This window comes from Neoarius graeffei, chromosome 4, assembly GCF_027579695.1.
Source record: "Neoarius graeffei isolate fNeoGra1 chromosome 4, fNeoGra1.pri, whole genome shotgun sequence".
Classification (NCBI taxonomy): domain Eukaryota; kingdom Metazoa; phylum Chordata; class Actinopteri; order Siluriformes; family Ariidae; genus Neoarius; species Neoarius graeffei.
Window position 1 is genome coordinate 32,315,383 of NC_083572.1, and position 25,945 is coordinate 32,341,327.

At 39.5% G+C, this 25,945-nt stretch overlaps 1 protein-coding gene across 1 annotated transcript in view; it reads right to left on the reverse strand.

Annotated features, from left to right (window-relative positions):
- Nucleotides 1–4,823: 4,823 nt before the first annotated feature.
- Nucleotides 4,824–25,945, reverse strand: part of esyt1b (extended synaptotagmin-like protein 1b) — a 227,765-nt gene continuing 206,643 nt past the window's right edge. The window contains exons 43-52 of the mRNA XM_060919134.1: nt 23,624–23,713; nt 23,424–23,519; nt 23,244–23,315; nt 17,288–17,374; nt 17,044–17,190; nt 14,353–14,492; nt 10,539–10,670; nt 10,180–10,285; nt 10,038–10,087; nt 4,824–7,739 (exon numbers count right to left, since the gene is read on the reverse strand). Coding sequence (XP_060775117.1) covers nt 7,715–7,739; nt 10,038–10,087; nt 10,180–10,285; nt 10,539–10,670; nt 14,353–14,492; nt 17,044–17,190; nt 17,288–17,374; nt 23,244–23,315; nt 23,424–23,519; nt 23,624–23,713 — 945 coding nt within the window. The 3' untranslated portion in view covers nt 4,824–7,714. The remainder of the gene's footprint in view (nt 7,740–10,037; nt 10,088–10,179; nt 10,286–10,538; nt 10,671–14,352; nt 14,493–17,043; nt 17,191–17,287; nt 17,375–23,243; nt 23,316–23,423; nt 23,520–23,623; nt 23,714–25,945) is intronic.

Here is a 25,945-nt window from a genome sequence, read left to right on the forward strand (position 1 = left end):
TTTATTGTAGATCAAACATGAGTATATATCCACATTCAAGAGTGTGTTGTAGCTAAATGACTGGATGATGATTTAAGAAGCTGAATTGTCTGTGGGTGACAAAGTAATGTCAATGGGTGAGGAGCATTACATCACTGGTCAGAATAACCTTTTGGAAACAGAGAGCAGATGTACGAGCGAAGATAAATCTCAAGGATTTAACTAGCCAAAACAGGTAGCAATCAGAACAGCCTGTACCAGTTTGAAGCATATCAAACACATATCTCTATCAGTGGGGGAAAGAGAAACCTTGCATGATTTATTATAAACCAAGTGTATTCTCACAAAGTATTTCTGAATAGTTTTAACTCCTCTGTATTCAGCAGTATGAGCAGCTCAAAGCCAAAGTCCCACTGCACACTCAGGAATGAGGCACAAAAATAATGCCATAATGTTTACATCCACTGGATTAGATGCAGGATTAAACTGGTCATTATAATGATCTACACTCTTTGTAGAGCCTCACACTTTATAGCAGAGCTCCATACTTAAGATAATATGGTAACGCATTGACCTGATTTTTGATGGCCTTTGCAATTGTATGATGTACATACGAACGAATGACGTACGTGTACCACCATGGGAACCTGATCGTAAGTGCAAGGCAACGTATCTCAAACACTTAACCACTGGACAACAAAATTTGTATCTTTATTTACATAACATAGATGAGTTTTTATCCAGCACTTATTTTTAGTTTGCTTTTTGAAAATAATGTGGTATTATTACACATTTTACAGAAAATATTGATGAAAAAATTTTTTTCATAGCATGCAACATATCTTTGCATTGTATTTTTTTTAACCTGAATGGTTTCCTACTGTGCACACTTGTGTAAACGTATAGTAAATATTGTATAGTTCAATAGCAATAATGAGCATCTTTCCTTAGTTTTTGGTAATCTAAAACTACCGCAGATCAATATCGATTAGTTCTTATGTCCGATAATATTCAATTGTAACTATATATAGTAATGATGTAAACTGAAAGCGCTGGTTCACTGCTGTCCACCAGGCACCCAGCAGAGTCACACCATAATAAATGTTGTGGTGGTGTTTCCGGTACATGGCATGTAGTGTTAAAGAAAAGAATAAATTTGTATTCATGACTGTGATGTGTATCTCATTACTGGTATCACTGTCACAAGACAATGCCGCAAATTATTAACAGGAACTACACTACACTACACAGTTAATTGGTTCACATGCTGTAATATTATTCTATTCCAGTTGATTTTGTGCCCTTGCAAATATTTTGCTAATACACTATATATATATATATATATATATATATATATATATATATATATATACACACACACACACACACACACTGTGCCCTCCACAATTATTGGCACCCCTGGTTAAGATGGGTTAAAAACTTTTAAATAAATTCAATTTTTATTGTAGAAGCATAATCTCACACTGAAAATTGTAGAAAAATGTAACCCTTAACTCAAGTGAATTAAAAAAAAAAATCCGACTAAGAAATAATTATTTTTCATAAAATCACCTGTTCCACAATTATTAGCACCCATAACAATTCCTAGAAAATAAATGTAATTGAAGCATTTCTGTCATGTCTACTGTAGTTTATAAAGTTGATCAGAGTATCTAGGAACCTTTAATTAGTAATTCATCACATCCTGCTTCCCTGGGGTATAAATATGATGTGACACAGAGGCTTATTTCTCTTATCCACTCTTCAACATGGGAAAGACAAGAGAACACACCATTCAAGTAAGGCAGATGTGTGTCGACCTTCATAAATCAGGCAGTGGCTACAAGAAAATAGCCACTCACCTACACCTGCCCATATCTACAGTCAGAGGAATCATCAAGAAGTTTAAAACAACTGGAACAGTGGGAAACAAGCCTAGACGATGATGCAAGTTTATCTTGCCACCATGCACAGTGAGGAGGATGGCAAAAGAAGTAAAAAGTTCTCCAAAGCTCACTGTTAGAGAATTGCATCAAAAAGTAGCATCTTGGGGTTACAAAGTCTCCATAACAACCATCAGGTGCTATCTACATGTCAACAAGCTGTTTGGGAGGCATGCATGGAAAAAGCCTTTTCTCACTTACAAGCATAAACGTAAACATCCGGAGTTCGGTTCGCTAAGTGGTACTGGGACTTCAACTGGGACCGTGTGCTTTGGTCAGATGAGACCAAGATAGAGCTTTTTGGCAACAAATACTCTTAATACATCACAAAAGATGAGTATGCGGAAAAGCACCTCATGCCCACTGTGAAGCATGGGGGAGGATCGATGATGCTGTGGGCCTGTTTCTCTTCCAAAGGCCCCGGGAACCTTGTTAGGGTGCATGGCATCATGAACTCTTTGACAGGACATTTTAAATCAAAATCTGGTGGCCTCTGCCTGAAAGCTGAAGATGGGTCATCACCGGGTCTTTCAGCAAGATAATGACCCTAAACATGTGCCCAAATCTACACAAAAATGGTTCCCCAGACACAAAATCAAGCTCCTCCTATGGCCATCTCAGTCCCCAGACCTCAACCCAATTGAAAACCTGTGGGGTGAGCTGAAGAGGAGAGTGTATAGGAGAGGACCCAGGACTCTGGATGATTTAGAGAGATTCTGCAAAGAGGAATGGTCAAATATCCCTCTCTCTGTATTCTCCCATCTTGTGAAATGTTATAGGAGAATATTAAGTGTTGTCTTGTTGGCAAAAGGGAGTTGTACAAAGTATTAATCGGGGTGCCAATAATTGTGGCACATATGATTTCATGTAAAATTATTTCTTAATGTGGGATTTTTTTCCCACTGAATAAATGCACTTGAATTAAAGGTTGGATTTTTCTCTTTTTTTGCATTGTTGTCCTATATTATTTTTAAAAAATGAATTTATTAGAAGCATATCTTAACATATCTTAACGAGGGGTGTCAATAATTGTGGAGGGCGCTGTGTGTATATAATGTGTGTGTGTAAAATTTCCAATTTTGGCAGAAAAGAATGAAGGCATTGCTACCAAGCGGACCAATCACAGCTGTGGTCTGCGTTGGTGAGACATGTGGTTAGCTTTCTGGAGCTGTGCACGTCAGGCTATGCCATCTTACCCTACACTGTAGATTCAGTGCAGAAGTACAATTTGGCCTTTACTTCTGTAGACACTGTATGAAAGTATCAGTAAAACCTGTTTTTTAATTTTTTTTTAATGCAGCACTGCAGTTATTTTGGGACCAGATGTTGTAATTACATCATGCTTAAAACAATCATTATGATGAAGGATTATTTTTTTAATCCTCAACAATTGTAATGTGGACTTTTGCAAACAACTGTACTGATTAACATCTTTATTGATATGTTTAAAAGAACACAATATATTTGTTCCCAATAATTATGAAGAATGCAGTTTGAAAACATATTTACTGCATTGACATCAATTTTCAAAAAATTTTTTTTAGATCATTTAAAAAAAACCCCAAAAACCTACGTTATATTAATAAATGAACCCTTTGTTTGAAGTTACTTTTAACAACTCTCAGTGACTGAACTTGTAAGTCTATGTATAATTTCTGCCTTTATTTCATTTGAGGATTCCAGTATTGCCTCCCAGAACTGCCATTTCAAGGCGTCCTGCTGCCCATCCTCATAGATTTTTAATTTAAAGATGCTCCACAGGTCCTCAATAGGATTGTCAGGGGCTGATGGTGGCCACATCATGGCCCACAAGGAGTCAATGGTGTTTTTTTTTTTTTTTCCCCCTCAGCATGGAATGTTGTGTTGTCCTGCCTAAAAATAATTTATTTCAGAAGGCACAATTCTACTTTTTATACTATGGCAGAAAATAGTTGGTTAGGGACCCCACATATAACACACTCAGGGAACCTAAAGGGATCTACCATCTCTCTTCTCAAGAGTCTTGTCCAAATCATCACTCCACCACCTCCTTGCTGTTGTTGCAGTCTTGTTGGAACATGGTGGCCATTTAACAACCATCCAGACCTCCATCCACCTGGACCATCCAGTGTAGCACAGCATTCATTGGTGAATATAATTGTTCGAAAATTAGTCTTTATGTATTTCTGAGCCTACTGCAAATGTGCTTTTCTTTGTGAGTTAGGGGTGGCCAAAATGCAGCTCTATGCCCAAACGCCAGCCTCTGGACAATTCTACTTTGAGAGGTTTTTGGGATTCCAGAGACACCAGCAGTTTCAAATACCTGTTTGATGCTCAGCAGTGGCCTTTTTTTTTAAATATAGCTGCCCTTTTAATGGCATTAATTTTGACAGAATCTTTCCTGAATAGGTCTTTATCTGACCGAATTCATCGGGGCTGTTATTCACTTATAAATCTTTTCACAGTTCAAAAATTTCTATTCAGTTTTCACAAAATGTTTTCATTCCTTTTGCAAGATATTGCACTATTTCACACTTTTCATCTTCAGAAAGAGCTTTCTTTGTTCCCATATCACATGATACCTGTGACTTGCTTAATAATATCAACCAACCTCTTTAAGTAGGTTTTCCCTTTATTATGATTACCTGGCAAGCTAACAACCAAATCTGTTTGAGATTGATAATTAGCTAAAACAATATGAGAAATAAGAAACACCACCTTTGAAAAATTAAAACCTAAATGTTTTACTGAAATCTTACTAATTTCACACATGCATAATAATTTGGAGCAAGGTGTATAAATTGTAATATTCTTTGCCCTACAACCTACCTATATGATCATTTTTCCTACAATGAATTAAAATGACAGTTCACAAAGGCACTATTTTTTTATAATGACTTCAAATATGTCATCGAGTCCATGTGGTGGATAAGGGAGTGCTTTATTGGCATTTTAATGTGGTAATATTCAGGCACGAGTATTTGGTAGCACAAAGTGAGTACTAAACAATGCATAGCTGTGAAAAATGCGGTATATTAGTAACTGTTGAAGTGCTTCATTCTTTGGTGTTTTGGTTTTTCATGTACATTTATGCAGCAGTTACATTCAAGCACATTTTGCATCATAGAACAAAAAAAAAGGGTAGATAAACAAAACACATATGTAGCTCCTAAAAATATCATAGTCACAAAAAAAATCTTATAACAGAGTTCTAACTTTTTCCTTAAAACCTCTTTACAAAACTACTGAGAGGAACATGTGCAGCTGACTATAGCATAGTCTATCCCTGTCTTTATAGTTTGACAGCATTTCAAAGAAAATGTATTTCTTGCAAGAACTTGACATTTGTTTCTGTGTATTACGGAATAGACAGTTTCAGTTAATTTTATTATATTTGTATTGCAATTTGGGTAAGTTTTCCTCTGTGTGAACTGTACATATTCAGTGATAACAATCCAAGTCATTGCTGCAGATGATAATAGCAGTGGGCATTCAGTGTTTGATGTACTTTGATATAATATATTGATGATATATATTGATGTCGTTTGAAATATTTGCAGTTTATATGTTAGCAGTTCTCATGTGGCCAAATAGTGGATAATTGTGTAAACTATTATTTCCAGGGATGATGATGATAATAATAATAACACCACCACAATACCTTTTTAAAGCTTGTTGACTTGGACATAGTCCTGTGAATTCCTACAATTCGGTTGGGTTAAGGCTTGCTTTTAGTAATAAAAGGCTTTGGGATTACCATGCTCCTTTCTTTAAAGAGTTCCCCCAAACTCATCCAGTAAGGAGCTACTCTTAGCCTAAATATTCTTTGTGAATATGCCTCAATCTATTGCTAAAAAGCAATTATGTTGGAAAAATACAAATGCTTTCCTAGTTTTTACCCACTCGTGTCTGAAATTGATCAATTTTGACATCAGTAACAGAATTATATACAATAAAAAATACAAAATACAAATTCAGGTAGGTCCTAATGAAATGTTAAAATGTCTATCTCCATATCTCCTTCATGTGATAAATTCACTATTTTAAAACATTCAACCCAAAGTATAAACTCAAATATAATATAAACTCAAAGTATATACTCAAAAATAAGTAAAATATTAAAAAGCAACAAGACATATGCACAGTTTGTAGCACATAAACGTAAGGCCATCCAAGGTTGAGTGCAAGCATAATCATACGTTCTAATGACAATAGGCCAAAACACACCATGTTCATTTTAATTTGATTTTTGCATTTTCATATTAACTGAATTCTCAAAAATGTTTCATCATCCAGTGTAAATCATTTCAATTTGGTACATGCTCCCCATGACCTTACCACTGCAGTATTTTGGGAAGCAACCTCAAAATTTGGAACGCAGCCTATACTTGTACAAATCTAATTACTATTAAGGCAATTATTGCACGTTAATTCAGTCAGATAACAGTCTTTGAACTCTGTATTGGAAGTGCTGCATATATTTTCAGATGCAGATGAAAGCCCTTTCTTCATTTCATTACTGGTTTTAGTTTTTCTCTCATCACTCAGTTTGGCTTTTCAACTATACTGCAGGAGTTGGCATATGCAGCACAAGGGGTATAGTGGACACATACAAACACCCCTGCCCTTGGCAATAAACAAACATATTTCCTTGGAAATTTGTACAATCAATTTACTTTAAACTATGTTTTAATATAAATTTGCAAACTAGCTAAATAGTGTTGTATCTTTCTTGTTACCTGCTTTCAGAATGAAATAGCACTGTCTGCCAGGTACTGGTGGAGTAGCTGATCACATAAAACAAAATTAGGACACTTGTAACAGTTCCATCAATAAACTTTATAATTTCAGAAGGAATATCATTTGGTTAGTAAAAGACTGAAGTGGGCAGGAGGAAGTCAAATAGAAGTTGTCAACAACTGTATAGAAACAATAAGTGTATTGGAATGGAGCTCTTGTATTGGTCAGACTTGCACTGTCAAAATTATAATGGAGACCACTGAATCCTTTTTTGGGCCATTTTATACTACTATGTTTGCAAATCTTCAACCATTTACATTTTCTGTGTGCAGAAATTTGCTTGGGTGTCTGTCAATAGTCATCATTTCAATTTACTAAAAAATAAGAAAGGTGTAAGCTGCATATTACAAATGGATTTCTATCCCTTTCATTTTCATTCCCCCTTTTCCATAGCCATCATGTTGGTGTGATTTAATTTGTCCATTATGCAACCAATAGCCAGCAGTGTTATCATATACTGATTTTTTTTTTTTTAAACACAGTACTGAGAGATCTCATTTTAAAACTTGAACTCTGGTCCTTGCTAATAACAATGACTGGTACAATCATTACAATGGCAAAAAAAACACAGGATGTGTTCTAAAAGTATGTGACCAAGAAACAACCAACAGACAAGTACAAAGGCAATTCCCAGGTATGGCAAAATTGCAAACTGATATTAACATCTCAAACATTAATCATTGCATAATCAAACACAGTCATTATATCAATTTGCATCCCTGACCAATTGCATATGTAGATATTGACAACTGTAAATTCAATGTAGATATATTACATTTCCTGGAAGCTCACTTATGTCTCACCTTTGTCTCAACTTTAACGAAATTATGTCCATTAGTAATACTGATTCCATCATTGATTTCAGTAAGTCTAGTGCCCTAAAGATATCAGCTGCAGTAAAAAAGAGGGGGGAAATGGAAAATACTATTACAGCAATGCATCTGTGTATATTGTTGAATTGAAGAGTGGGTATGGCAACTTTGAGGAAAGGTCTCAAAATTCAGAAAATCCAGCTAGTTGTGATCTTTCAAGTCAAACCTGACACAGAGAATGGAGAAATTTGTTAAGACAAGGAACAGTTCCCGAATTGCAATACAAGTTAGTAGTTTTAGCCTGTTCTACACACCAATTACTAAAACATGAACACCTTGTTATTACACATCCAAAATCACGATAGTAGCATGAACCACAAGATCCATTTACTATGAACTATGTAGTAATGCTAGCTTACAATCTATTAGTTGTAATTAGGTGGCTAACTAGATAGTGTAGCAACTAATCTTCATCCTAAATGCAAAAAAAAAAGTAATGAGTAAAAAGCTTGACAGAGGCTACGTTTACATTAGACCGTATCTGTCTCGTTTTCTTCGCGGATGCACTGTCCGTTTACATTAAACCACCTGGAAAAGCCGGGAAATGGGAATCCGCCAGCGTCCACGTATTCAATCTAGATCGTATCTGGTCCGGTGCTGTGTAAACATTGAGATACGCGAATACGCTGTGCTGAGCTCTAGCTGGTGTCCTCATTGGACAACGTCACTGTGACATCCACCTTCCTGATTCGCTGGCATTGGTCATGTGACGCGACTGCTGAAAAACGGCGCGGACTTCCGCCTTGTATCACCTTTCATTAAAGAGTATAAAAGTATGAAAATACTGCAAATACTGATGCAAATACTGCCCATTGTGTAGTTATGATTGTCTTTAGGCTTGCCATCCTTCCACTTGCAAGTAGTAAGTGATATGCGCTGGGATCACACACACAGCGGCTCAGTCCCGAATCGTGGCTTGTGCACTTCACTCGCGCGCTGTGTGAGCTGCGCAGGGCCGGAGTGCGCACCCTCCAGAGGGCACTCGCTGTTCAGGGCGGAGTGATTTGGAGCACAGGATGCCTGCGGAGCCGAGCGTATCCGTGTATTGGTGTTGCTGTGTGCACGGCTAACGGTTTTAGTGTAAACGCGAATCGTTTTAAGAACGTTAATCTGATGATCCGCTGATTCGACGTAATGTAAACGTAGCCAGAGTAAACGTCATGAAGGTTGGACAGTTGTTACACACAGGTGGAGTCACTGGTCACATAAAACCCAGAAACCAGGAAATCACACTGTATTTTTGAGATAGTCAGTGTTCCTTTGCCAACACTTGTGGGCAAATTACAGGAAGTTCGCTTTTGGTCTTGGCCCTCAAGGAGGTAATGCCCACAACAAAAATATAATGGGAATAGTGATCATACAGGCATCACTGCAAGCTAAGTGAGATATAGCAAAAGGGCACAGAAAATCTTTGGGTCACCTGCCACTTGTACCTGGGCAGGTCTTTGGCACACAGGTTGAGGAGGCACTGGATAATCAACTTTGCTTGCTTGAAGCCCAAACTAAACATATTGGACAACAGTGCTATCAGTGGGAACCTTTAGCATGGTGACATTATTTCTGAAGGAGACATGGAGAATACTAGCCTGGGAAATCCCATGCTGCTTTGCACAATCGTTCCGATCTGAAAAGACAGCATGGAAACTATGGTCTAAAGGCTCGCCTGAGTTAGGGAGCCAATCAGAGAGTGGGGAGGGGTGGAAAGACGGTGACGCATACTACTCGACAAACGGAAGCTTGTAGTTTATTTGGGACTGTTTACGGATCACATTTAACATGACGGCGAGCGATACGAACCAAACTTTCGATCAAGCTTTGTCTTGCACAAACGGCAGTAATCGTTCGGTGCCATTGTTTTCCTATTTTTGTTTTGCCTTCTCTTTCCTTCTCCTCTTCGTCGCTCTAACTACGTCACTGGGTACAACTGCCATGATTGGCCATGGGCTACGTATAAGCCAAATGATAGACATTCGCAACGTCCAATAAACGGCCGTTGACAATCGTAAACCACACCTCCCCTACGAGAAATTCAATAGGCGGATTCCAGACCATATTTCACTTGTGATATGGTCTGGTGTTAACCAGACTAGGAGAATACAGTACATGCCACATTAATACTGTGGCAGTGGACCAGAGTGCAAAGGTGGGTTCAGTCAGGACAAAGACTAACCAAACCAAAAAGGATGATTCACTACAAGTGCCTTTTTTGGGGGGGGAGGCTGGTTTGAAAATATACAGTTGATGAGCTTTTTTTTTTAAACTAAAAAAGTCCTACAAAAAAGCAAATGACACTGTACAAATGTAGTATAAACTTACATGTAGCATAAACTTAAACAACAGCATACACAGTTAAAGAAATCCTATACTCAAATACACCATTTCTATACCATGTCTAAGTGTTTACTTGCAAATGAGAGAGAGAAAAAGAGAGAAAGAGTGCATGTCCATGCATCACAGAACTTACCATTCTGTAACACCAGATAGAAAGTCAATCTGTGCCAGATCAATTTCTGCCTATAGCCATAAAAAGGTATTTATTGCATCAATATACTTCTTGAACAGCTTAATGGCAGCCTGTTTCCAAAGTTCACTATTTGCTGACTCACCTGACCAATGATGTCTTTGTCTCGACTCATGAAGGACGAGCTGTGCTTTACACACACACTGAGCACTCGTTGCCGAGCATCCTCCACACTCATGTCAAACTCAAACCTGAGTAACAGTTTAGTCAATGCACAACATGCACACCATGACAGGTCACAACATCCTAAACTGTTCTAACTACTCTTAATTTTTAACCATTAACAGTGATTGTTTTAACTGGGAATTGAATAAAAATAATGAATCAACATCTATGAATCTACATTTGTGAAATATAAGTTCATAAATATAGCCAAAAGAAAGAACTGTGCTTATAATGCTCTATCTAATATTTATGCACACATACACACAGGCTCCTGCACACCTTTCATTAAACTCAGGATTCCGATCTTTCTTCTTCACAGCAGTCTTTCTCTTCGTGGCTTTGCTTTTATCAGGCAGAAGAATCAGAGAGACATAAGTGTCTAACCCTTCTTTTGATGATGTCATCAGGCCTCTAAAATACAACACACAATCAGGATTTCAGTTTAAATTTAAGATACTCAAAAGTATGAGTGTCTTAATACTGACTACTAATAATCTATTTATGTTGATTATTAAGATGAAAGTGTGGAACCCCTGTTACGGATACTAGTGTCTCCAGTAACTTTTACTCAAGCCAAGACATTCCTGAACAACAAATCATTAATGCCTTCCACCTTTGAAAGTCTAATTTCCAAAACCCTAAAATTTTGTGTCATTTTGCCCTTTTGCTTTGGGAGTGATATTCTATTTGTGTCTTCAAGTCTCCAAATGACCATATTGAATGACCCTTTATAGAGCTATATGGGATGTGTATTATCCAAATTGCTCGATGTGAGCATTCATTAACAGATGTGGAATAGATAGTTTTCACTGACGTCACGGCATTCCGGGAACGCCCTCCAGCCGCCATCTTGTGGGGCAAACAAAACGGACCATCACCATTACCGGCTACGTTATCTCGGACGACTTTATGAAGTTATATAGTCAGTTTTCTAAAATAAAGATCAATGTTGGCAAAATCAAGCAAACAGAAGTATATAGATACATTAGACGACATCTCACGACAACGGTATGCAGCCAAACTGGCCTTGATTGGGGGAATTGACCCCTACGAAGTGGACAAAGATGCATTTTCAAGTGACTATGCAGGGCTGCCAAAGCCTGAAACTGCCAAAGCCTGCTCCAAAGCCTGAAACTGACTTCATCAAACTTGAAAGTGGATGAGCTGTGCTTTACACACACACTGAGCACTCGTTGCCGAGCATCCTCCACACTCATGTCAAACTCAAACCTGAGTAACAGGCTGTCTGATATATACAACTTTATACAACCCCGATTCCGAAAAAGTTGGGACAAAGTACAAATTGTAAATAAAAACAGAATGCAATGATGTGGAAGTTTCAAAATTCCATATTTTATTCAGAATAGAACATAGATGACATATCAAATGTTTAAACTGAGAAAATGTATCATTTAAAGAGAAAAATTAGGTGATTTTAAATTTCATGACAACACCACATCTCAAAAAAGTTGGGACAAGGCCATGTTTACCACTGTGAGACATCCCCTTTTCTCTTTACAACAGTCTGTAAACGTCTGGGGACTGAGGAGACAAGTTGCTCAAGTTTAGGGATAGGAATGTTAACCCATTCTTGTCTAATGTAGGATTCTAGTTGCTCAACTGTCTTAGGTCTTTTTTGTCGTATCTTCCGTTTTATGACGCGCCAAATGTTTTCTATGGGTGAAAGATCTGGGCTGCAGGTTGGCCAGTTCAGTACCCGGACCCTTCTTCTACGCAGCCATGATGCTGTAATTGATGCAGTATGTGGTTTGGCATTGTCATGTTGGAAAATGCAAGGTCTTCCCTGAAAGAGACGTCGTCTGGATGGGAGCATATGTTGCTCTAGAATCTGGATATACCTTTCAGCATTGATGGGGTCTTTCCAGATGTGTAAGCTGCCCATGCCACACACACTAATGCAACCCCATACCATCAGAGATGCAGGCTTCTGAACTGAGCGCTGATAACAACTTGGGTCGTCCTTCTCCTCTGTAGTCTGAATGACACGGCGTCCCTGATTTCCATAAAGAACTTCAAATTTTGATTCATCTGGCCACAGAACAGTTTTCCATTTTGCCACAGTCCATTTTAAATGAGCCTTGGCCCAGAGAAGACGTCTGCGCTTCTGGATCATGTTTAGATACGGCTTCTTCTTTGAACTATAGAGTTTTAGCTGGCAACGGCAGATGGTACGGTGAATTGTGTTCACAGATAATGTTCTCTGGAAATATTCCTGAGCCCATTTTGTGATTTCCAATACAGAAGCATGCCTGTATGTGATGCAGTGCCGTCTAAGGGCCCGAAGATCACGGGCACCCAGTATGGTTTTCCGGCCTTGACCCTTACGCACAGAGATTCTTCCAGATTCTCTGAATCTTTTGATGATATTATGCACTGTAGATGATGATATGTTCAAACTCTTTGCAATTTTACACTGTCAAACTCCTTTCTGATATTGCTCCACTATTTGTCGGTGCAGAATTAGGGGGATTGGTGATCCTCTTCCCATCTTTACTTATGAGAGCTGCTGCCACTCCAAGATGCTCTTTTTATACCCAGTCATGTTAATGACCTATTGCCAATTGACCTAATGAGTTGCAATTCGGTCCTCCAGCTGTTCCTTTTTTGTACCTTTAACTTTTCCAGCCTCTTATTGTCCCTGTCCCAACTTTTTTGAGATGTGTTGCTGTCATGAAATTTCAAATGAGCCAATATTTGGCATGAGATTTCAAAATGTCTCACTTTCGACATTTGATATGTTGTCTATGTTCTATTGTGAATACAATATCAGTTTTTGAGATTTGTAAATTATTGCATTCCGTTTTTATTTACAATTTGTACTTTGTCCCAACTTTTTTGGAATCGGGGTTGTATATTCACAGTGCGCCTTTTGTTGGACGCCGCCTTTTTCACGGCTGAATCGCGCAGATCCGATTTTTTTTTTAGGGGGGGGGGGGGGGGCGTTGGAGTGTCTGATTATAATTTCAAAGTAAATTCTGTATTAAAATTACTAAATAAGCAAATCCGTTACAGTCCATGAAACAGGAAGTATAAGGATGAGAAAAAAACAGTTTAAATCGCACACCGCTCGGGCTGCGCAAATGTGCGCAGCTTTCCGATTTAAACTGTTTTTTTCTCATCCTTATACTTCCTGTTTCATGGACTGTAACGGATTTGCTTATTTAGTAATTTTAATACAGAATTTACTTTGAAATTATAATCAGACACTCCAACGTCCCCCTAAAAAAAAAAATCGGATCTGCGCGATTCAGGCGGCATCCGCCAAAAGGCGCGCTGAATACAGAATAGACCTAAAATGTTTTTCAAAAATGACCCTTGCGTGAGTGAAGTGACAAGTTTCAAATAGAAACGTGACAAACGAGCGATATTAAGTGTACATTACAATGTAAACGTACACTCAGCGGTTCCAGTTAGGCATTCTCCAGAGATTGTTTACATGATGTTTTGGTTTCCAAAAACAAACTTAAACACAATTGATTGTTTATTTAAACAACTTACCACTTATAAAATGATCGGAGCAGACTTTGCTGTGTTTGGAAGGCTGATAATCCTTGCGGTTGATTCTCGCAAGCCATAGATTTCTCCTTTGTATACTGAGTTTCTTTGTTTGCTCACCTTCGTGCTCCCGTACAGTGGGAATTCCATAAAAGCTCCGCTTGACTTCATCATCTGACCCATTACGACAGCCGTGAATACAACAGGTGTGCACCATTGCTAGCTTTAAATAGCCTGCTTGGGTTCTTTTGAAGACTTTGTACTCGTGCGTTACAATGTGTGCTCAGTCACCCGTACGGTAAGCTTGACCCGCAAGATGGCCGCCACTAGGGAATTCCCGACCCTGTGACGTCATGTGAAAACTATCTATAAATGGAATTCATTCACACAAGGGTATGTTCCAGTGATTGCATAATTAAGGAAAAGTTGGAGAGAGTCACAGGTGGATCCTTGAAGAAGAAAAAAAAACCCTAAACCCACAACTGTATGCTTGAGCTGAATTCAACCTCACTTATAAATAGATTAGATACAATTAATTTTGCAAAATGGAAAAAAATTGAAAGGAAAAATAATAGACCTGCAGGAATGAATGATCACTGTAAGTTTCCTCTGATAGGATAGAGAAATTCTGATCTGTCCAGTGGTGGGCATCTGCTTATTGCTTAATACAGGACCAGCACCAAGTGCTATGAGTGCTGCCATCTTAGAATTCAGGATCTGCACAAATACACATAACATGAATAATGATTAATGTACTAGTACTAACCCTGTTTATTTACTCATCCCCCCCCCCCCCCCCCCCCCCCCCCGAATATGTAGGACCCTTTGATTAGCTATAAATGCTTAATTTTTTATGCTACGTCAGTGATATCACTGAAAAATTGAAACTGCAAGCGAAATAAAGTGCTAAATTTATAAGACTGACTGCAGGGCATACCTGAAGGCAAATGTCAACCCAGTAAATAAAGCTTAATTACATAGCAATTATTAATAACATTGTTGTTGTCAAGTAACTAAAACAGCATTCATAGAATGGAAATGTAATTGGTTTAATGTTGCTTATAAAAATCAGAGAAATAGCAAAAAAATCCAAGGATGCTGGGGAATCACAGGTTTAATTCTTTGTTGCAGCACAAATTCTCACATTCTAGCTACAGTGCCTTGAAAAAGTATTCATACCCCTTGAACTTTTTCATATTTTTCCACCTTACAACCATGAACTTAAAAGTTTTTTATTGAGATTTTATGTGATAGACCAACACAGAGTAGCACATAATTGTGAAGTGAAACGAAAATGATAAATGGTCTTCAAAATGTTAAACAAATAAAAATCCGAAAAATGTGGTGTGCATTAGTATTCAGCCCCCTGTACTCTGATACCTCTAAATACAATCTAGTGCAATCAATTGCCTTCAGAAGTTAAGAGTTAATAGAGTCCTACTGTGTGTAATTTACTCTCAGCATAAATACCCTTGTTCTGTGAAGGCCTCAGTGGTTTGTTAGAGAACACTGAAGAACAAACAGCATCAAAGAATTCACCAGACAGGTCAGGGATAAAGTCCTGGAGAAGTTTAAAGCAGGGTTAGGTTATAAAAAATATCCCAAGCTCTGAACATCTCAAGAAGCACTGTTCAATCCATCATTCAAAAATGGAAAAAGTATGGCACAACTGCAAACCTACCAAGACATGGCCGTCCACCTAAACTGACAGAGTGAGTAAGGAGAGCACTGGTCAGAGAAGCAGCCAAGAGGCCCATGATCACTCTGGAGGAGCTGCAGAAATCCACAACTCAGGTGGGAGAATCTGTGCACAGGACAACTATAAGTCGTACACTCCACAAATCTGGCCTTTTTGGAAGAGTGGCAAGAAGAAAGCCATTGTTGAAAGACAGGCATAAGAAGTCCCGTTTGCAGTTTGCCAGAAGCCATGTAGGGGACACAGCAAACATGTGGAAGAAGGTGCTTTGGTCAGATGAGACCAAAGTTGAACTTTTGGCCTAAATGCAAAGCACCATGTGTGGTGGAAAACTAACACTGCTCATCACCCTGCACACACCATCCCCACTGTGAAACATGGTGGTGGCAGCATCATGCTATGGGGATGCTTTTCTTCAGCAGGGACAGGGAAGCTGGTCAGAGTTGATGGGAAGATGGATGGAGCTAAATACAGGGCAATCCTGGAAGAAAACCTGTTGGAGGCTGCAAAAGACTTGAGACTGGGAAGGAGATTCACCTTCCAGCAAGACAATGACCCTAAACATACAGCCAGAGCTACAATGGAATGGTTTAGATCAAAGAATATTCATGTGTTAGAACGGCCCAGTCAAAGTCCAGACCTAAATCCCATTGGTGGCAAGACTTGAAAATTGCTGTTCACAGATGCTCTCCATCCAATCTGGCTGAGCTTGAGCTATTTTGCAAAGAAGAATGGGCAAAAATTTCAGTGTCTAGATGTGCAAAGCTGGTAGAGACATACCACAAAAGACTTGCAGCTGTAACTGCAGCAAAAGGTGGCTCTACAAAGTATTGACGCAGGGGGGCTGAATACTAATGCACACCACATTTTTCAGATTTTTATTTGTTTAAAATTTTGAAGACCATTTATCATTTTCGTTTCACTTCACAATTATGTGCTACTCTGTGTTGGTCTATCACATAAAATCTCAGTAAAAAACTTTTAAGTTCATGGTTGTAAGGTGGAAAAATATGAAAAAGTTCAAGGGGTATGAATACTTTTTCAACACAGTAAAAATCATAGTGTCAATTTTACTCTTTAAGAGTTGAATTTAACTCTGTCAGATAACATTTGGTCCCACTCAAAATCAGTGTAAAATTTACTCTATAGCCAGTGTAAGATTTTTAGAGTTAATTTTACTCTATTTTGTGTCAAAATTAACAATGAGGTGTGTAAAAATATTTAACACTATAGATAGCGTAAGATTTTCAGAGTTAATCTGACTCTATATTGTATTTTCGCGGGGAATCATCACCCTGCAGAGTAGATTTTGTCGTTGTGTGCAAGTGGGAATTAACTCTCACTTTTGACACTACCATTTAGACGATTTTACTCTGCATAGTGTTATAACTACTCTATCCAGAGGAAAATAGGTTTACACTGCAATATTGACACTCCATTTTTTACTGTGAAGGCACTGTATATTTATGACTTCTATCAACTTTATTTTTTTCCTTTTTCTCTCAGCATGTCAGTATCAGGCTGGATGTGTGATAGCTCCATATTTTCTCAGAGGTGTGTGATATTTCATACCTTGAGTTCTGCCCTTAGTAGAATCTGAGACTCAGCTAAACCTCCATCTAAGCTCAGCCACTGGTCCAGCATCAGCTCTGGCTGAGAGAGCAGCTCTTTGATTGGTAGAACCAAGGAACCCAGTGGCTGATCCCACCCACTAGAGAGCTATAAACAAAAGGTTAACAGGTAAAATCATTGTAAAATCTGTAAAATCATTGCCAGGTGAATTATTTACAACATTTAAATAAGTATAAATCCTTACTTTAATAACAAGCATGTCTTTGTTGGGGTCTTGAACCAAGAAATTAAATGTTTCGTGCCACTGAGGAGACCTTGAGCGTTCACACACCTATTTAAAAAAAAAATAAAAAAATTATATATATATATATATATATATATATATATATATATATATATCACATCACATCACATCACATCATCTCTAGCCGCTTTATCCTTCTACAGGGTCGCAGGCAAGCTGGAGCCTATCCCAGCTGACTACGGGCGAAAGGCGGGGTACACCCTGGACAAGTCGCCAGGTCATCACAGGGCTGCCACATAGACACAAACAACCATTCACACTCACATTCACACCTACGGTCAATTTAGAGTCACCAGTTAACCTAACCTGCATGTCTTTGGACTGTGGGAGAAACCGGAGCACCCGGAGGAAACCCACGCGGACACGGGGAGAACATGCAAACTCCGCACAGAAAGGCCCTCGCCAGCCCCGGGGCTCGAACCCAGGACCTTCTTGCTGTGAGGCGACAGCGCTAACCACTACACCACCGTGCCACCATATATATATATATATTATAAAAAAAAAAAAAAAGAGTAGTGGAGAACTGTGTATGTAGTGCAAGGATGGCCCCATGTGGATAACCTAAAGTTTGCTGTGTGATTGCTATGGATGGTCTCACTTAGATAGCCTAAAGATTGCACATTATTCAGTGGATAACTTCACTTGAACATGATAGACCCAAAGTTAAAACCTCTAATAAAATTTTAAAAATGACTCTGATGCTCATACTTTCAGCACATTCAGTGCTGTTTGACTTTATAGCATACAGGTGTGTCACCCAGAAATAGATACCCTTTTGAGTCTGGTTCCTCTCAAGGTTTCTTTCTCACGTTGTCTCAGGAATTTGCTCCTTGCCACGGTCACCTTTGGCTTGCTCATGAGGGATATAAATCTAAATCCATATTTGGATTTCAGTAAAGCTGTTTTGTGACGGTGGCTTCTGTTAAATGTTATATAAATAACATTGAATTGAGTTGAATACAATCAGTTCCATAAATATTTGGACATTGACAAAGTTATTTTAGCTTTCTACCACAATATATTGGAGTGGAAATTAAATAATGAACATGAGCTCAAAGTGCACACATTCAGCTTTAATTTGAGGGCATAATTTACATCAGGCACATGGTATAGGAATTCCCCTCCTCCTCCATTCTCCTAAACCTCATGCCAGCATGGTGTTGAGCCCACCAGTGCCACCAAACTCCGCTATCTCTCACGGTCTTGGCCGAGTTCCGGGACGTCCTCCAGCCTCAAATTGATCTGCTGGAGGTCTTGACGAACGACATCACTCCAACGGGTGCATGATCGGCCGCGAGGGCATCTCCATCCCACCGCTGGCGGTATAGGAATTACAGTACTTTTTAATATGCAGTCTACTCTTTTTAAGGGACCAAAAGTAATCAGACAATTGGCTGGTCAAAGCATTGCCAGGGAAGAAACCCAGATTCTGGTGATGTCAAAGGGTTCCAGTCGCTGACCGCAAAGGATTTTCAAACAAGTATTAAAATTATTTTAAGCCATGTATCCATCAATCATCTATACCAGTGTTTCTCAACCACTGGGCCACGGCCCACGTGCCATCTAGTGGGCCATTAATTTTTTTTCAAGTTGAAGCTAATTTTTACTCGTAGTAGGGTACAGTTGCTGGGTTGCATCTGATGTCACATCCGCCTCATTGAGCTACAGTCACACTACAGCTCGCGATGCTTTGTGATAGGTTATCGATGAAAATGAGGCATTTTGATGGCAATATACATGTGAGCTAAAAGTTGTGGTCACACAGCAGGTGAACACTTGACTCTCATGCCTTTGCAAGCTTGAGTCTGGCGCAACTCAAGCAGCTGCGAGCACACTTGGGACCCAGTCGTTATAGGAAACACCTGACGCTGATTTGAACGCAATCAGCACAGATACTGAAGCTGTTTTCACAGAGGCTTTGTGAAGTATTATCATTATCAATGTCATGCTTTTTTTCTAGGCATGTTTATAACGCTGTTTAAATACTCTGCTTTATGATTCTGCTTTTGTAACTAAAATAAAAAAACACTTGGAAGATGGCTCTGGACACTTATAGTAATGCATTTATGTCTGAGGACTACAGTTGACTTGCTAACTTTAGGATTGCAGTTGTCATGAACAGTTTTGCACTCAAGTTTCTATCAATGAACAGTTTATAACTTCAACAAAACAGACTTCACATTAAAACCATAATGAATTTCCTGGTTACACAGTTATACTTTGTGACTCTATAAGACACAGTTATAGAAGCGAGTTATTTATAAAATCACGTTATCTGTCATCACCCAAATGAGGATGGGTTCCCTTTTGAGTCTGGTTCCCCTCGAGGTTTCTTCCTCATGTCGTCTGAGGGAGTTTTTCCTTGCCACCATCACCACAGGCTTGTTCATTGGGGATAAATTAGGGATAAAATTAGCTCATGTTTGAAGTCTTCAATTCTCTGTAAAGCTGCTTTGCGATAATGTCTATTGTTAAAAGCGCTATAAAAATAAACTTGACTTGACTTAAATATCACACCTGCTAATAAACACACTTCCTGCACTTAGATCCGTCTATCTTGTAGTGTCCTGATCACCAGGTCTTTAACCCAGCCATGTATAAAAAGTTGTATGCCTCCATGCTCTTCCAGGTTTTCATCCGTTTGACCATGCAGAACGATGTCTGCAGCACGAGGTAGTTTGAGATGTCGGGGAACTCAACGGATAGATAATTTTCCAACTCATAGGAAAAATCCTTCTTTGTTAACGTGTAATGATCTATCCCATTGGGTGGTTTCTATATCCACTTCTTTTGAGTGTACTTCAAAAGTTCAAAGACATGCAGTTAGGTTAACGTGGGGCAGCCTTGGGCTGAAGTGCCCTTGAGCAAGGTACTTAACCCCTGACTGCTCCCCGGGCGCTGCAGTGTGGCTGCCCACTGCTCTGGGTGTGTGCACGCATGTGTTCACTGCTTCAGATGGGTTAAATGCAGAGGATGAATCTCACTGTGCTTGGAATTTGCATGTGGCAAATAAAGATTTCTTCTTTCTTCTTCGTCTTGGTTTTAATAACTTGCTTGTTTGCTGTATACAAACATGGCGATAAGTTCTCGTGTTAATCGACCAGACTCCATTTTTGGATCATTAATCCCTTTTGACTGAGAATGTCTTGCATGCATGGTTTTATGTTGGCTTCTGGCACATTCATATAGTTTTGAATACAATACCTACAATTAAAACCCTTTGTTTTTATTGCACTTATTTAATTCCTGGGCTCCCATCTGTGACAGGGAGTGATATTGCATTCCGTTAATACACTTTACAATAGATTATTAGATTCTAATAGAATAGGTAAGCCAAAATAATTGGGGATCTTTTTAATGGGCCCCAACTCGTTACAAGTATGAATAGGTGGGCCTCAAGTCAGAAAAGGTTGAGAACCCCTGGTTTAAACAATTTATAGAGATCTTGCATGTGACGTCACAGCCAATCCAGATTGTGACAGACGCCATCGTGTCGGTCAAACGCCATATTCCGCCTTCTACTTCTACTTCTGCCTTTTCTTCTGGAAAACCCTACTATATACAATTCTACTACAACGGCTGTGGCTACAAGCTCTCCCTACCTGTGCACGGTTTTTATGTTTTTTGTGTGTATTTTTGCGTGTTGTTCGTCTGTACCGGACTTCAATATCCACTACAACCGTATGGACTTACTGGACATTGGTTTCCAGCAGAAAATGACGGTTTGTAGCGATTTCCATCGCATGCACAACATTCCAGACGAGAAAAAAAAAAAAAAACACATTCCGGACGAGACCAGATTGCGAGACCAGCGGGGTCTCCGTGGATTGTTATCGGAAGCAAAGCGAAGGAGGCGGCGCCGGGAGCCGAAGCAAAAGCGAGGCTACAGGCAGAGCCGGCCTGTTGACTAAGCTCAGAAAACAGCCACTCAAATCTCCACTGCCAAGCCTCTACCTCTCCAACGCCAGATCCATGTAAACAACACAGACGATTTGGAATTACCTTATAATCGGCTGGTCAGTGCTATACTCAATACTTAAGTGACTTACCCATCCAGTGAGGATCATTTTCTTGTTTACAAGATGCCACATCTGAGTCACTGACAAATCCTGAATTTCTGTAAAGATAACTGTCCAGAGATTTATAAGCACGCAGTGCTTCACCACTGAACAGCGAGGGAAAGTTGATGAGGTAATCATACACGTCCGGGTATTCCGCTGGCAGTTCAAAATCCGGTCGTGAAAACTCCGTCCGGAAAGCCATAAGGGTCACAAATCTGTAGATCGTTTATTTTAGACATATATCTAGTTATCTGTTCATTAGAAAAATGAGCCGTGTAGTCCGTCGGTTGAAATTGATCCATTCTGTACACGAGTGCAGCAGTATTCAGCGGTGTTTTTGACCGACACGATGGCGGTTGTATACTTTCCGGTCACGTGACTGCAAGATCTCTATAGAATGGCTACTCTTGGTTTGAGCCCTGGATTTTGCCTGTGAAAACTATTTGTTGTTAAAAAGGATAAACAAACATGAAGAATAAAGAGCTGTCTATGGCATTAACATGCACCCTGGGTGATCAGGTCACAAGTAGTCAGCTCTAAGTAGAGGTATGAATGGGCTCATGTGTGTCCCAAAGATGCATTGTGATCTGATCACTCAGACCACATTTAGAGATGATCTGGGCCACATATAGCCACATTCTTTTAACAGCGTGTATGCCAATTGGTCCTAGGCCACAGTGAAGGACCGCTTACTCAAGTGATGTACTCTGTGTTAGCAGAAGGATATACTCATTCACGCACCAACAAAACGTGCAAAAACAGGGAACAACAAGTAAAATGGATTCTTGTGAATGAAGCACACACAAAACATGCTGTCTGATTTCCATTTGGGCCAAAAGGTCAGTATAACAGAAACCGGAAGCTTCATATTGCAACTGGGTGATTTATGAGATTTTGAAAAAACTTGGAACATGCCAACGAATAGACCCAGTCTGTATCGTTTGATTTCTTTTCTTTTAATTTCCAGCAGACTAGGCACGGGAAGTGTATTGCTGCACCCCACCAGTTAAAAACAACACATTTGGTCTTTGCAAGCGGAAATGATGTGTGTTTATTTGCATATAGAGCAGGGAAGTGAAATCTGATCACAAGTGGTCACTCGAGATGCGTGCGGAGGTGCATTCAAATACCAGATGTGAACTGATGTACTTAGGACTGTCCACTTGTGATTAGCTCACCCAGGATGCATGTTAATGTCAGGTGTAAACAGGGCCTATGGGAGAAAATCAAGCCATTCTGAAGCTGAGAGGGAAACTGATCAGAGCCAGTGCGCAAGCATTAGGCACAGCCATTACAATTATTTGGAATGTCTTGAAAAAGAAAGAAACTACTGGTGTAATAATGACCATACAACTAACAGGTTGGTCAAGGAAAACATCGGCAGTTGGTGGCCGAAACATTGTGAGAGCTGTGAAGAAAAACCCAGAAACCATTGTGAGAGCCAACAACCTCCACAGGGCAGGGGTGAAGATATCACAAGCCACCGTTTGAAGAAGACTTTGATAGCAGAAATATAGGGGATATACCACAAGATGCAAACCACACATCAGAAGCAAGAATTGGATGGCCAGATTTGTAATTTGCAAAGAAATACAGAAATGAGCAACAAACATTTTGGAAAAAGTGATGGAAAGGCCAAATTGCAGAGAATGAATTAAAGCTAAAGGTCTACACTTTAATCACATCTTCAATGTTTCATTTCAAATCCATTGTGGTGGTATACAGAGGTAAAATTACAAAAATTGTGTTACTGTCCAAGTACTTATAGACCCTATTGTGTACACACAAATACACACAGAATAATAGAGATTATAATTATTTTATTAAATCCTTACCTTTGTTTTGTAAGAGGTCCCCTCAAGCACAAGTTCAGCTCCAACTTTAGGTTCCTTCCCACTCTTCTTCAACTATAGATGCATACAAAAAAAAAATACATAAGCATTTACATATAGCAAGTGTGTGTGTGTGTGTGTGTATGTGTGTGTGTGTGTGTGTGTGTGTGGGGTCTAACTCACAGGCAGATCATGTGCTCTCTCGATGAGGACAAACAGCAGGGCGGCTGAAGGGACAGATTTATTTTGGGTTGGGTGGGAATTTTGCATCTGCAGCACCTGATCACGAATTCAATAACACACTTTATATCATGTAAGATATACATGCATTAACAAGTCAGACTGGACAAATTTCCTTTAACTACACATCCATTAGTACATGCCTGCTGTAATTTGTCTGGTTGTGTTACTGTGGGCAGCCACTCGAGAACCAGATGAAGACGGCCATGTTTCACGTCATTTAGAGAAAACCACTGCAACACAGAAAGACAATTTACTGCAATGCAGCTATGGGTTTCATTTACCAAATCATTATATAATAATCCTTTACAGAGATGCCAACAGTTGCAAAAAGAAAATCCTAGCAGGCAATAAGAAAAGACAAAACTTTATTACATAAGCTCTAGCACATAATGACAATTTGGCTACTTTTTGCACATATATGTACCAAACCAAGTAATTTATATAGCACATCTCATATGACAAGCACAGACTCAATGTGCTTCAAATTAAGAAGTAGAAGTATACAACAAATACATGCCATGAGGAAAACGTTAAAAGTAAGATAAGAACATAAGAAAACATAAAATAAGATAATCAAAGCATAAAAACCTAAAAAAATAATAATAATAAGGTAAGTACAAGAAAAATGGAGTATGGCATGAACTCAAGGCTATGCTTTATATGGAAATAATTGAGGAATCACACAGTGATTGAAGCAGCGCAGTGGTTTTGGTACCCAAAACCGATGGGTCAGTCCGATTCTGTGTAGACTTTAGAAAAGTAAATGTGGTGTCTAGATTCAACATGTACCTGATGCCTCGCACTGATGAACTGCTTGATTGGTTAGGCACAGCTCGCTTTTATTCAACGCAGGATCTGATAAAGGGATATTGACAGATCCCCTTGAAAAACAGCATTTCCCACTATGTTTGGTATACACCAATTCATCACCCTTCCGTATGGGTTATTTGGGGCCCCTGCAACATTCCAGCAGCTCAGGTACAGAATCCTCCACCCACATACCGCCTATGCTGGGTTCTCTATCAATGACATTATTGCATATAGCAGTGATTAGCAGTGGTACATGCAACACCTGAGGGCTGTTCTGCAGTTATTGAGATGTGCGGGGCTCATAGTAAACCCAAAAAAGTGTGTGATTGGGTGCGTGGAAGTACAGTATCTGGGCTTCCACTTGGATCATGGGTAGGTGCATCCCTAAATCGATAAGTCTGCAGTGATTGCGATCTAGCCGAGATCCAAGACCAAAAAGGAGGTCACACATTTCCTGGGGCTGGCTGGCTATTATCGCAGGTTCATGCTCAACTATTTGGATGTCACCATCTGACTGTTCTCCTTAAAAAGGGAGCACCAGATCTGGTCCAATGGATGGAGCTGTGCCAACAGGGTTTCACTCAGGTAAAACTGCACTGTGTGGCAGTTCCCTCCCATTTTTCTCCCCCATTTATTTTGCAGACTGATGCATCGGACAGAGGGCAGGGAGGCATTTTGTCCCAGGTGGTGGAGGGGAAGGAGCACCCGGTGCTGTACATCAGATGGAAACTCTTGATGGCTTGCCAGCCTGAGATGGGTGATGTGGGTTATGTGGATGCAGAAGTGTGGTCAAACATTGGTTTGTGAATGGCGAGCAAGGCCACAGGAGGTGAGTGGCAAAGCAATCATATCGGAGATTGATTAATGGTGATGGGTGTGTGTCTTCTGTTTCAGTGACAACCAAGGGCTTAAAGGAGGAGACAAAGAGCTGAGAGGACAAGGAAACTGAGATCCAGCACAGAGCTGTTTGTGTGCGCGCCTGTGTGTATTCATGTGTCTCGGTGAGACATTCAAGTAAAAAAATAATAATAATAATAATTAAAAAAAAGCTGAAAAGTGAGAGAAATAAAGAAAATCAAAGTACCCCACCTCTCTCCATTCTTCAGTGTCCCAAGGTACCCTGAAGTGTTACGCGCATATGGCTCTCTCTTTTAATATTAAAATATTCTGTGAATTTGGATGAGGTTACAATATATCTTGGAGAGATAATCAACCCTGGGGCTGCAGAATCTATCATGCTTGAACATGGAATGGAGAGCATGGAATGGTCCAGCTCCACAAGATCCCAGGAAAGCCATACTCTCAACCACTCCATGTTCAAGCATTCAAGCCCTGGATGGTAGGCTGGAGGAATTCAGTTCAAAGCCCAGATTTTATTCAGTTAATTGTTTATCATAAAGGAATATATCCAGGGAGCCCTAAGGCTAGGATTTATTAGTCCTTCAATGTCTCCACCATTAGATGGATTCTTCTTGGGCCACTACAGCTGTCTGGTAATGCTGTATGGCTTGGCCAATGCCCTGGCTGTGTTCCATTATTGATGCACATAAATGTTCCATAATATGCTCCAAAGGTACATACTGGTTTACACTGATATCTTAATGCATTTCCACAACCTGAAGGTCATACGAGTTCTGTGTTGATGTGACTTC